Raw genomic sequence first — 13,846 nt, forward strand, 5'->3', positions numbered from 1 at the left:
GGCTCTATGGTACAGCTATCAGTCTCCTTTAGATGGCTATTGACAGTCACACTCATAAAATTAAATTGCTAAATATGCCTGTATAGGCATTTTTGGGGGAGTTTTCATTAGAGAACAGGCAAGGCTACAGAGCAAAGGAAATGATAAACGACATAGCGGTGAAAATTAAGCAGGCCAGTCACTATTTTAATCTGTAAATATGATGGTTATGACCGTATTTAATTTAAAGGGGATGTTTCCATAAAGGCCGATAATTGATTTTAACTTAAGTATGGTATGTAGCTAGATTATAAACTGTCTTGACAAAGGCCTTCCTCTCCTCCTGTACAGTCAATATTTGTATGTTATCTGTATGTTTGATGGATACACCCTTTGATAGATGGGCTGTGCAGTATATGTTGGCTCTTTATAAATGTGCATTAATAGTACAGGTATGGGACGTGTTATCCAGAATGCTTGGGACCTGTCATCTGAATGACACGCAAGTTAGGGAGTAGAGGGGACTATGTGACTCCCTCCGACCACTCCTCATGAATACAGTGCAGCCAAACACAGGCAGCACTGTATTCATCTGTCAAGTTCAGGACCTGCACATTCACTGCGGGACAAGGGTGAAAAATGCGAAAAACATAACGCCCCGTTCTTTGCACCCCGTCCAGCTTTTAGTAAACGAACCCTCAGGGCCGCTTCTGCCATGAGGCAAGGTGAAACCCTTGCCTCAGGCGGCAGCGAGCGGCCAGTTACAAGGGGCGGCAAAAAGCCAGCCCTTGTAACTTTAAGAGCCGAACTTCCTGGTTTTAACCCGGAAATTCGGCTCCGCTAGTGCAAAGAGCGCTCTAGCGCTCAATGCATTAGCGATACTGCCCCCTGAAACCCGCTCCGACGCTAATTTTTAAGCGCGGAGCGGGAGAGGAGGGGGGCGGCATCTGGGCTGCCCCAGAATCGGCGCTGCAAACCCTAAAATATCTGCTGGAAATGACAGTGACGGGCAGTGTAATAATACATTCCCGTCTTCGAGAATTTAGTCATCCTCGTTAGTCATCCTCGTTACCTTTCTGGATCGTACATAATCAATATTATTGTTTGCGAAGAGAGAATGTTTCAAGGTTATTTGTCTGGAATTTACTACTTTCAATCCTTTATGGAAAAAAAAAAAGTTATTGCTCCCATCTCATTTATTTCTACTTACGCCCTATTGATTTTTATAGCGAGCGAAGGAAAGGAGAAAAAAAAAAAAAGCTGTGTGTTTACAGGTCATTTAAAGATCATAGGTGTCCGTAATTGTAATTCCTTAGTCTATGTAGATAGAAGAATCTAGAATAGACTACCAGCGCTAAACCTGAGAGAATTAAGATTTAGTGTTTGATTTCATTTTGCCGGTTAAATTAACCTTGGTTTTTGCATTGCCGCAAACATAAACCCATATTTGTTTGTGGCTCCCCGGGGCATGTCAGATTGGCCGTATTGATCCCACAGATCTTTAAAGTGCATTACAAGACTAACAGTACTTAGCCCTTCTATTAATCTGTGGCTTTATTGGGAGACAAGTATTAGTAATGAGAGGCTAGGAAAAGCTTCTGGCATTCCTCCTGCTTCTCCGAGGAGATCTATCTCTGACACAAAGTCCTGATGGTTTCAATAATACAGGGACGCCGTCGTTAAAATAAACAGGGTTTATTCCTGTAAATTCATGCACAGGGCCGGATTTATACATAGGTCACCCCTAGGCAGGGACTTCCCGTCTCCCCCCTTTATATGCTCGTGCAAGCTGGTCTTATCTTCTCAGGTCTGGAGCACGGCGATTAGTACGCTGGAGATTTAAAGGTGAATTCAACCCTAAACTTAAAAAAAAACCCTGCCCCCTACCCTACATAGACCCCCTCCCTCCTCCCCCCAGCCTAAGTGTTACCCCGGCAAATGCCCCTAACGTTTTACTTACCCCTCGCTGCAGATGCAGGCATCGGAGTTCCCGGGCGCCATCTTCTTCTCTTCGGAATTCTTTGGAATGAGACCAGCATGTCAGCGCATGCTCAGTTGGAGCAATTTTCTGTCTCTCGACAACTGCGCATTAGGAATGCACTGAATCCAGGATTTGGTTCGGGATTCGGCCTTATTCACCAGGATTCGGATTCACCCAAATCCTTCTGCCCGGCTGAACCGAATCCAAATCCTAATTTGCAGTAAAAAATGTTTTCCCCTTCCCACCCCTAATTTGCATATCCAAATTATGATTCGGTTCGGTATTCAGCCGACTCTTTTGCGAAGGATTGGGAGGTTCGACCAAATCCAAAATAGTGGATTCGGTGCATCCCTACTGCTCATACGCCAAAACTCAAAAATTGCCGAATCGCTGGTCTCATTACGAAGACTACCGAAGAGGCTGAAGATGGCTCCTGTGAACTCCCGATGCCTGCATCTGCACCGAGGGGTACGTAAATGTTAGGGGCATATGCCCAAGGTAACACTTAGGCTGGGGGGAGGTCTATGTAGGGTAGGGATTTTTTTAAGTTTAGGGTTGAATTCTCCTTTAAAGAGCTAGCAAATCTCCTGCATGTTCCCAGAGCATCCATACCAATTGTGATATAGCTGGGCGTCATGCTCTCCCCTAAAATTCTGCCGTTCTAGGCCTGGGTCTTTGTGGTCTTTTCACAAATCTGGGCCTGGGCATGCACCAAATCCCTATTTTCGGGATTTGGCCAAACCCCAAATCTTTCAGGATGTATTTGGCTGATACCGAACCGAAGTCGAACCATAATTTGCATACTCAAATTAGGGAACAAAAGGGGAAAGTTTGGGTACAGGCTCTTAGATTCGGTCGAATCTTTGCTGAAAAAGGCTTGGATTCAGTGCATCCCTTTTCCTGAAGCAGTATGTCATGTTAAATGAAGACATTCCTTTTTGGAAAATAAAATGTTGCCCAATGAAAGAAAGCAGCTTTCCACTTAACGTTCATTACAAATTTCTCATGGATTTAAGCAGGGGTTCCCAACCTCTCCCCTCCGACCCCTCTGACCCCTCCCGACACCATCTAAAGGACCGATATAGGCAGCTTTAATCTGCCCGTGTATGGCCACCTTTACACTTTCACATGGCAGCATACAGATGTCCCACAATAATCGCTGGTATGCGTCAGACCATTTCACATGTATTAGAAAGTGTCCTTTTATTCCCTGCTAATCTAATAGATAAGGTACGAGACAGTCTGGGAAAAGTGACACCGGGGTGCAATGTTGATCATAACTCAGAGTATATTATGTGAAGGACTTCCATTCTTCTTTGGAATTTTCCCAAGTCAACAGTGCATCCCCTTGTGATGTGCAGAGGCGCAAACTTATTTAGGATTCAATTCTTGTAATTGCCCTTTCATTGCCTCATGCCAAAATGTGACCATTGTATTTTAATTTTTACTGGTGAAAAGCTATCCTGTTGATGAGAGGGCTATGTTTGCAGTGACCCCCTGGAGAGAACACACAGACTGGTCACTTTCAGGGCTAAGGAACGCTGACTGCCATCTTTTAGCCACAATACTCAGGCGGCCATTGTATTCTGTTCATTAGTGCAAATGATCTCTGTGGGTGACCGGCCTTGTTTATGGCCAGGGATAAATAAAAGTAACTTAAGTTTTAGTGCCGTTTCTTCTACATGTAGCCTAATGGGTCATTTAATCCTTGCAATGGAGGAATTTCACACTTTATTTTACAAGGCTCCATAATCCTTCAGCAAACAGAAGCCAGCCATGTGTTCCCTTGGTTTATTTATATATAGAGAGAGAGGTTAGGCTTGTGCGCCTTTGTTTGTACAGGTAAACCAGGTTTATTCCAATGGCTTCTTCTTAGAGATATATATATATATATATATATATATATATACACAATATATATATATAAATATATATATACTCTATACATATATATATATATATATATATATATATATATATATATATATATATATATACACACACATACAGGTAGAGGACCTGTTATCCATGCTCAGGACCAGGGGTTTTCAGGATAATGGATCTTTTTCTTTGGATATTTATACCATAAATCTACTAGAAAATCATGTAAACATTAAATAAACCCAATTGGCTGGTTTTGCTTCCAATAAGTTAACTATGTTTTAGTTTGGATCAAGTACAAGCTACTGTTTTATTATTACAGAGAAAAAAGAAAACCACTTTACAAATGATGGATTATTTGGATAAAATGGAGTCTATGGGAGACTGCTAATTCGGAACTTTCTGGATATCAGGTTTTTGGATAATGGATCCCATACCTGTATGGAACGGCCATTCCCCACAGACTCCAGTCAAATAATCTAAATTTTAAAAAAAGATTTCCTTTTTCTCTGTAATAATAAAAGAGTAGATTGTACTTGATCCCAACTGAGATATAATTAATCCTGGGCTCTGGGTAGGCATTGAAGGTCAACAGTTCGGGCATGGGATTGGACACGTGTAGGACTCTTAATTTAAGGTAAGAAGATCCAAATTACAGAAAGATCCATTATCTGGAAAACCCCAGGTCCTGATCATTCTGGATAACAGGTCCCATACCTGTATATATCGATGTATATTAAAGCTCCGGAATTTTAATCATTAAAATAAAGTAAACAGGGAAGAGGCATTTAAAGGGGTTATTTAAACACTAGTGGGCATAAAAGATGATAGACTGTTATCCTACTTCTGGGAATCGCAACACGGATCTCCCATCTCCCTCTTTTCATGGGCGCTTGTTAAAACTCTACTCCTTGTGGGTTATTTTGTGCTTTTTCTACTGATGTGTTGGTCTGTAATTGAGAGCGGTGTGAAAATACCATCTTGTTCTTTGTGTATGTTTTACACTTCCACTTTTCTTTCACTGTGGGTCAACACACTAAAATAGGCAGCACTATCCTTTAGCAAACACGGGGCTCCATTGCCTTTGTTCATGGTTGTTAAACGTCTCCATCTGAAACCCTCTCTACTGTGGATCATTGGGTACCGACGCTTCTCCGCTATGTTCATAATCAAGCTGACCCCACTCCCTCGTTAGGGCTCCAGTAATGATTGACTTGGCTTGTGTCACCTGGGAGGACAGTGGTCCATTGATTTATATGACAATTCCATGGTCACGAGGGGGGTCCTGTGTGAGCGGCTGTTAAAGGGGGGCTTCGCCTTTGAGATAACTTTTAGTAGAGAGTGAGATTCTGAGACAATTTGCAATTGGTTTTCATTTTTTATTATTTAAGATTTTTGAGTTATTTAGCTTTTTAATCAGCAGCTCTTCAATTTGCATTTTAAGCAATCTGGTAGCTAGGGTCCAAATTACCCTAGTAACCATGCATTGATTTGAATAAGAGACTGGAATATGAACAGGAGAGGCCCAAATAGAAAGATGAGTATTAAAAAGTACATGTGTAGCCCTACAGAACATGTTTTTTAGAAAGGGGTCAGCGACGCCCATTTGATGGCTGCAAAGAGTCAAAAGAAAAAGGCTAATAACTACAAAATTATAAAAAAACAAATAATAAAGACCAATTGAAAAGTTGCTTAGAGTTGGCCATTCTATCGCATACTAAAAGTTTTCTTATGTTGAACTGCCCCTTTAAGGTTAACATTTAGTATGTTATGGAATGGCCAATTCTAAGCAACTTTTCAATTGGTCTTCATTATTTTTTTTATAGTTTCTTTTTTTTATATAGTCTCCTGACTCTTTCTAGCTTTCAAAAGGGGGTCACTGACCCCGTATAAATACAAAAATGCTTTCTAAAGCTACAAATTTTTTGTTATTGCTTCTTTCTATTACTCGTCTTTCTGTTCTGACCCTCCCCTATTAATATTCCATATTCTCAATCAAACAATGCATGGTTGCTAGGGTAATCTGGACCCTAGCAACCAGATTGCTGAACTTGCAAACTGGAGAGCTGCTGATCAAAAAGCTAAATAGCTCAAAAACCACAAATAATAAAAAATGAAAGGCAATTGCAAATTGTCTCAGAATATCACTCTCTACATCATATTCAAAGTTAACTCAAAGGTGAACAATTCCAGGTGATTGGGCCATTGAGAACTTCTGGATTTGCAGATATAAAACCCCAGAACACATGGCAGAATAAATACATTGACAACTTCATGTACAATACGTCCATCCTGATTGTTGTAGGAACATTTATTGATGTTCGTTCTCCCCAAGCCTTCATTAAAATCTTCCCATCAGGCAGGGCACCTGACTCTCGTACTCTACAGAATTGATTGCTGATCATTTCCTATAGAATGCATGGAAGAACCTTTGATTGTAAGCTCCACTGGGGCACAGACTCTGGAAAAGGAATTTATTTTTTTGGTTTTATTGAAATGCCTTGGGTAACTGAGCATAGAGCAAACACGTATTTATGTATAACTGTATGAGCTATGTTCAAATTAACTTTCAGTACGATATCGAGGGTGATATTCTGAGACAATTTGCAATTGGTTTTCATTTTTTATTATTTGTGGTTTTTGAGTTATTTAGCTTTTTATTCAGCAGCTCTCCAGTTTGCAGTTTCAGCAATCTGGTTTCTTGGGCCCAAATTCCCCTAGCAACCATGCATTGATTTGAATAAGAGACTGGAATATGAATAGGAGAGGCCTGAATAGAAACATATGTAATAAAAAGTAGTCATTGGTAGCCTTACAGAGCATTTATTTTTAGATGGGGTCGGTGACCCCCATTTGAAAGATGAAAAGAAGGCAATTAGTTCAAAAACTATAAAAAAAAAAGATAAAATAAGGACTGATTAAGAAGTTGCTTATAGTTAGCCATTCTACAATGTACTAAAATTTAACTTAAAGGTGAACCACCCCTTTAAGGAGCCGCAGCGCTGTACGTTGCATAAAAGCACAATATGTATAAAAGTATAACTGGGGAAGGCAAATCACACAATAAATATACACAGAGTTCATATCAGGACATACTTCTCATTGTGCAGTAAACTCTCTGCAGTAGATACCTTAGATCTCACACATAAAAGGGGTGTTTCACCTTTAATTAGGGATGGACCGAATCCAGGATTCGGTTCGGGATTCAGCCTTTTCCAGCAGGATTCGTATTCGGAAGAAGCCTTCTGCCCGGCTGAACCGAATCATAATTTGCATATGCAATTCAGGGGCGGGGAGGGAAATCGCATGAATTTTTGTCACAAAAGAAGGAAATAAAAAATGTTTTCCCCTTCCCACCCCTAATTTGCATATGCAAATTCGGATTCGGTTCCGTATTCAGCCGTATCTTTCGCGAAGGATTCTAGGGTTCGGCCGAATCCAAAATAGTGGATACGGTGCATCCCTACCTGTAAGTTAACGTTTAGTATGCTATAGAGTGGCTAATTCTAAGCAATGTTTCAATTGGTCTTCATTGTTTATTTCCTATAGTTTTTGAATGATTTGCCCTCTTCTGACTCTTTCCAGCTTTCAAATGGGGGTCACTGACCCCATCTAAAAAACAAATGGTCTGTAAGGCTACAGATGTATTGTTATTACTACTTTTTATTACTCATCTTTCTATTCAGGCCTCTCCTATTCATATTCCAGTCTCTTATTAAAATCAATGCATGGTTGCTAAGGTCATTTGGATCCTAGCAACCAGACTGCTGAAACTACAAACTGGTGAGCTCCTATATATATATGTGTGTGTGTGTACTAAAATCCTAGTACACAGTGAAAACTACAGTTCTTTCTGCCTATGTCTTCTGAGTAAAACAGCAAACAAACTGATAAGCTAAGACTGGGGTGTGTTGTCTGTAAAGCTTTGTGTTTATTACTAAAACCTCATTTCTGATTTCTTTTAGGTTGCTGTACAGTCTGGCTTTCAATGGCAGATTTTTAAGACATCTCTGGTATTTAATTTCTTCAATGACAACGAAAATGATTACAGGGTATGTATGCAGCACCTTTATATTGCACAACCACTAGCGGGCCCAGCATTCTTTCATCATACTGTCGCTTGAAAAGATGTTAAAGGGCAAATCAACCCCAAAATAAAAATGTGCCTAATAAATGAAAACATAATTCTAAGCAACTTTACAATATACATGTATTACAACTTTTCTATAGTTTTACAGTTATTTGTATATGTATTTCTATTGAAAGTAGGGATGCACCGAATCCAGGATTTGGTTCGGGATTCGGCCTTTTTCAGTAGGATTTGGATTCGGCCAAATTCTTCTGTCTGGCCGAACCGAATCCTAATTTGCATATGCAAATTATTGGCGGGGATGAAAATTGCTTGACTTTTTGTCGCCAAAGAAGGAAGTAAAAAATGTTTTCTCCTTCCCATCCCTAATTTGCATATGCTAATTAGGATTCGGTTCGGTATTCAGCCCGATCATTTGCTATGGATTCGGGGGTTCGGCCGAATCCAAAATAGTGGATTCAGTGCTTCCCAAATTGAAAGCAGTGTTTGTCCCTTTCTAGTCTCTGATGTCTAAGACTGTTGATACAATATAAGACAAGGCAGCTGATTCACAGACCTGACTTTGCTGCTGGGGAACGAAGACTTTTGCAATATTGTTTAAACAGTAACAACCAGGAGTTGAGCAAATGCTGCTTTCATTAGCAAATGTTTTTACTAATAACTTTAAAAGCACTGAAAATGTTTAATAAAGGTATATTGGAAAGTTGCTTAGAATTATGTTTTCTTCTTTAAATCTGTAAGGAACAGAAAGGCTCTACTATTAAAAGGCAATATATGTATATGTTCAAGATGGCGCTCGTTCTGACAGCACTTGCACCCCCTGCATGCTGTGCCTGGAGCTCCAGATTAAAATCCAGGGCCCAGTAGGAGCAGATTCTGTCCAGCAGAGTTCATGACAGCCATCTTCTTCTCTTCGGAATGAGACCGGCGCTTCTGCAATTGACTTTCGGCGCATACGCAGTTGGAGCAATTTTCTGTTTCGTGACAACTGCGCATGCGCCGAACGTTACGGAAATTGCCAAAGCGCCGGTCACATTCTGAAGACTACCGAAGAGCCAGAAGATGGCTGCCGTGAACTCCAATTGGCAGAAGGGTAAGTAAACAGTTAGGGGCATTGGCCCAGGTAGCAGCTAGGCTGGGGGTTGAGGAGGGAGGGGGGGGGTCTATATAGAGTAGGGGGGTAGGGATTTTTTTTTACTTTATGGTTGAAGTCTCCTTTAAGTAAATTTTTAGTATGCTATAGAACGGCCAATTCTAAGCAACTTTTTAATTGGCCTTCATTGTCTATTTTTTATAGTTTTTGAATTATTTGCCTCTGCCTTTTGACTCTTTCCAGCTTTCAAATGGGGGTCACTGACCCCATCTAAAAACAAATGCTCTGTAAGGCTTCAAATGTATTGTTATTGCTACTTTTTATTATTCATTGTTCTATTCTGGCCTCTCCTATTCATATTCCAGTCTATTGGTTAAATCACTAGGGTTGGTTGCTAGGGTACCTCTAGCAACCAGATTGCTAACATTGCAAACTGGAAAAAACGCTAAAAATAACTCGATAACCACAATGAATAATAAATGAAAAATCATTATACATCTCTACATCATACTAAATGTTATCTAATAAATGCTTACTGTATTTCTTTAGCCACTGCATAGCTTTCATTTTTATTTCATACATGGCTTTCACCTTTCATTATTATTTATTTACACACATTTATAAAGTACTTACCCACATGGAAGTGCTGTACAATAAATGAGATAAGAGGTAAAGAGGGCCCTGCCCAGAAGAGCTTTCAATCTAACTTACCTTGTTAGATTACATTTTGGAGAAGGAGGGAGAGTTAACGTGACATTCTGAAACAAATTGCAGTTGGTCCTCATACGCAAATGGTCTTTTATTTTTTGAATGAGTTATATTGTTGTTCAGCAGCTCTCTGTTTTGGAATTGTAAGCTCTATCTAGTTGCTAAGTTCCAATTTACAGTAGCAACCAGGCAGTGGTTTAAATGAGAGGCTGAAAGATGAGGGCCCAAATAGAAAGATCAGAAATAAAAAACATGAAGAAAACTGCTCCATTTGAAAAGTTGATAAGAATGGGAAATGCTATAACACACTAAAAGTTTGATTAACTACCCATTTAAGTTACTATTTTTTTCACATTTTTAATCAAGGTTTTTGTTTTTTTATTATTATTCCTGTAACAGGTCTAGGGTGCCGCTCCTTCAGGTGATTTCAAGGGGTTCCCCCATGTCACTGGAAGATTCCAATCGGATCATCCCCCTGTTTTATCTCTTTAGCTCTTTATTTAGCCATTCCCTTATTTCGGTACATGATAATGAATTCTTCGGGGATCCCATAGAAGGTAAGCAACCAATTTAAATATGCTTTGGAACAATTTTTGGGCAGCATACTCTTAAATATCAGAGTCATTTTGTCCAAAGGTTACAATGGGCGCCCAATAGAGTAAGACTTGAGTGGCTACGAGGAGAGTCCCTGCCACTGTTGCCTTTGCTTTGGCATAGACGCCTCCCACACGGAAGACTTGCACTCAGGGCCGCCCACTCTAGCACCCAAGCCCCACCCCAGATCCCGCCCACTCCACATCACAGTTAAAAGACCACACAGACATCAGCGCTAAAAAAGTAACCCCCACACACAAGTTATAAAAAGCTATTGATGGTCAGGGCCAACAATGGTGCCAAGGCCCCCCATAAAAGTTTTTAAAAAAAAAAAAAAAAAAAAAAATCATTGGCGCCAGGGCCCCCCTTACAAGTTAAAAAAAATTGGGGCCCAAAGAATATTTTTTTAAAAAACCTTGGTGCCAGGACCCCCTTAAACGTTAAAAAGATTGGGGCCCCAAAAAATATATTTAAAAAAAAATATTGGCGCCAGGGTCCCCCTTACAAGTAAAAAAAATTTGGGGCAAAAAACATTGGTGGCAGGGGCCTATAGAATATTAAAATAATACATTGGTGGCCAGGGGATTAAAAAAAAAAAAAAAAACAACACACAAATTGATGTTCAATAGAATTGAACTCATGGCTTCAGGACTTCAACTTCGCCTCTGCTCTTGACTTTGGGTCTATTCGCTGCTTCAGGACTTCAATTTCAGCTGTTTTCGCGACTTTGGGTCTTTTTGCCGATTCGGGACTTTGGCTGTTTTCGCTACTTCGAGTCTTTTTGCCGCTTCGGGAGTTTGGCTTAGGCTGTTTTCATGGCTTCGGGTCCTTCGGCTGTTCGGCTTTTCGGCACTTCCGCAATTTCAGCTGTTCGGGACATCGAAAATGCCCGCAGGCTTTGGCACTCTCAAGGGACACTTGTCCCCCCTGTCCCCCCCTGATGGCGGCCCTGCTTGCACTTGCCCAGTTCATTCATAGGCAATTACCTATCAGCAATGGAGTGCAGGTCATAAGGGCTGGCCCACTCTGAAAGCCAACATGGCTTCTACCCTCACTACTTCTTGTGAAGAATAATGGACTGGTACCAGGTGAAAAGGCTGACATAACAGTACAGGTATGCGATCCGTTATCCAGAATACTGTTATCCAGAAAGCTCATCATTACAGAACGTCATCTCCCATAGACTCCATTTTATTCAATTAATACAAATTTTGAAAACAATTTCCTTTTTGTATGTAATAATAAAACAGTAGCTTGTATTTGATCCAGACTAAGATATAATTAATCCTTATTGGAAGCAAAACCAGCCTATTGGAGTTATTTAATGTTTATATGATTTTCTAGTACACTTAAGGTATGAAGATCCAAATTACAGAAAGATCTGTTATCCATAAAACTCCAGGTCCCGAGCATTCTGGATAACAGTTCCCATACCTGTATTATCTTAGTGTTTTTGGAGGGGGAAAGGGGATTAGAGATTTTACAAATGACAGATGAGTGTTTTACCTTCTTTAATTACTCTTTTAAATTAGTTTGTAGAATGATTAATTAGAAATCATCACTGACCCTTTCCATTTTGTATAGTTGCAGGCCAGAGACAATCATCGATGATGCCTTTCACATTAGATCAGTTGGTGGTATTATCCCGATGCCTCCGAGATGCCTGCTTGGGAATCATTAAGTTGGCTTATCCCGAGACAAAGCCCGAAGTACGCGAAGAGTACATGGCGGCGTTCAGAAGCATCGGAGTGACCACAAACGCTGAAATGCTGAAGCAAATACAGGCCGAGCAAAAGCGATGGATCCAGCTTTTTAAGGTATTGGGAAGGAGGCTTTGTGCATGTCTTGTAACCCATAGCAGCCAATGAGATGTTTGTTTTGAAACAGCTGACCAGAAAATCTAGCTTGCTGATTGGTTTCCTTGGGTCAGTAGACAAGTAGTAGACATTTATAACATTACCTCCATAGACCCAATAGTCTTATAACATTAACCATAGTTTGTGTGAATGTAATAGTGACTTTAGATCGTAAGCTCCAGTGGGGCAGGGACTGATGGGAATAATTTGTAATCTCTTTAAAGACTTTTAGAATGTTTTGGCTTTGTATAGATAATGGATAATAACAGGACTCTGTTATTAAATCCTGTTTGGGATTGTTCAATATAAAAACAAAAACTGGGTAAATGGATAGGCTGTGCAAAATAAAAAATGTTTCTAATATAGTTAGTTACCCAAAAATGTAATATAGTATAAAGCCTGGAGTGACTGGATGTGTAACATAATAGCCAGAACACTACTTCCTGCTTTTCAGCTCTCTTGGTTTCCACTGATTGGTTACCAGGCAGTAACCAATCAGTGACTTGAGGGCGGGGCGGCACATGGGTCATAACTGTTGCTTTTGAATCTGAGCTGAATGCTGAGAATCAATTGCAAATCACTGAACAGTTATGTCCCATGTGGCCCCCCTTATAGTCACTGACTAACTCAGAGTTAGAGAGCTGAAAAGCAGGAAGTTGGGTTTCACTATTAGGTTAGAAATCCAGTCATTCCAGCCTTTATACATTACATTTTTGGCACTAACTATATTAGAAACATTTTTTTATTTTGCACAGCCTATCTATTTACCCAGTTTTTATTTTTTCACTGAACTGTTCCTTTAAAGGACATGTACACCCCCTACACAAAAATGTAATTAGTGAACTGCCTCTTTGAAATATTTAAATAACTGCCACTCTGGTTGTTAAAAGGTTAACAGTAAGGCTGCAGCATCCCCTTAATCACTTAGAAATCCTTCCACTCCTCTAACCCACCCTGCCCCCTCCCTCAAGAATTTGCTTTGGCTGTTGACTTATGAGCATGCTCAGTTATCCTCAGATTACTAAACACACCCTCCAGTCTACCAGCCAGTGAAGAGATAGCATTACTGTTTCCCATAGAAACTCTGCTTTAGCTGTTTGATCCTATTTTTTCTCCTTACCACTTCTTCTGAGCTTAGCTTAACCATTACAGTGCTCAACAACAGCAGGACTTTTTATCAAAGTATGTTGTGCCTGTGTAAACCTACATTCTGCATTGCATGAACTTTACAGCATACGTGTCCTGTTTGCAGATGTCAATGTTACTGATGATGTGTCAGAGCAAAAATGGCCGCTGGGTGAAAACTATTTGTTTTAGGAAAATGTGATGGCGCTGGCAAATGGAGGGGGTATATGCAGTACAACTGATGTGGCTTGGGTGGGGAAGGTATGCCCAACTTATATACATGGTAGGAAAATGTAGGCTTTACATGTCCTTTAAAGTGATACTGACACGTTCCAATAAAAATAGGAACGTGTCAGTATCAGTGAAAAGAAGCTGCACGCGTAAATATAAGCAGCTAAAAGCTTCCCAAAGCCGCCGTCCAGTGAACCTTAGTAACGGCGACCCTACGACACCATTAAATTATCTTCTTGAGTTGTTTCAGTCACGCTGGGCTTGGGGCGGAGCGATCCCTCCATAAACTGGAGTCCTGTTTTCATTTG

The 13,846-nt window shown here is 40.3% G+C and overlaps 1 protein-coding gene across 1 annotated transcript in view; it reads left to right on the plus strand.

Moving 5' to 3' along the window:
* Positions 1–13,846, plus strand: part of ube3c.L (ubiquitin protein ligase E3C L homeolog) — a 93,836-nt gene that overhangs the window by 43,336 nt on the left and 36,654 nt on the right. Inside the window, exons 12-14 of the mRNA XM_018267145.2 lie at positions 7,807–7,893; positions 10,132–10,289; positions 11,911–12,143. Coding sequence (XP_018122634.1) covers positions 7,807–7,893; positions 10,132–10,289; positions 11,911–12,143 — 478 coding nt within the window. The remainder of the gene's footprint in view (positions 1–7,806; positions 7,894–10,131; positions 10,290–11,910; positions 12,144–13,846) is intronic.

The sequence above is a fragment of the Xenopus laevis genome, chromosome 6L (assembly GCF_017654675.1).
Source record: "Xenopus laevis strain J_2021 chromosome 6L, Xenopus_laevis_v10.1, whole genome shotgun sequence".
NCBI lineage: Eukaryota > Metazoa > Chordata > Amphibia > Anura > Pipidae > Xenopus > Xenopus laevis.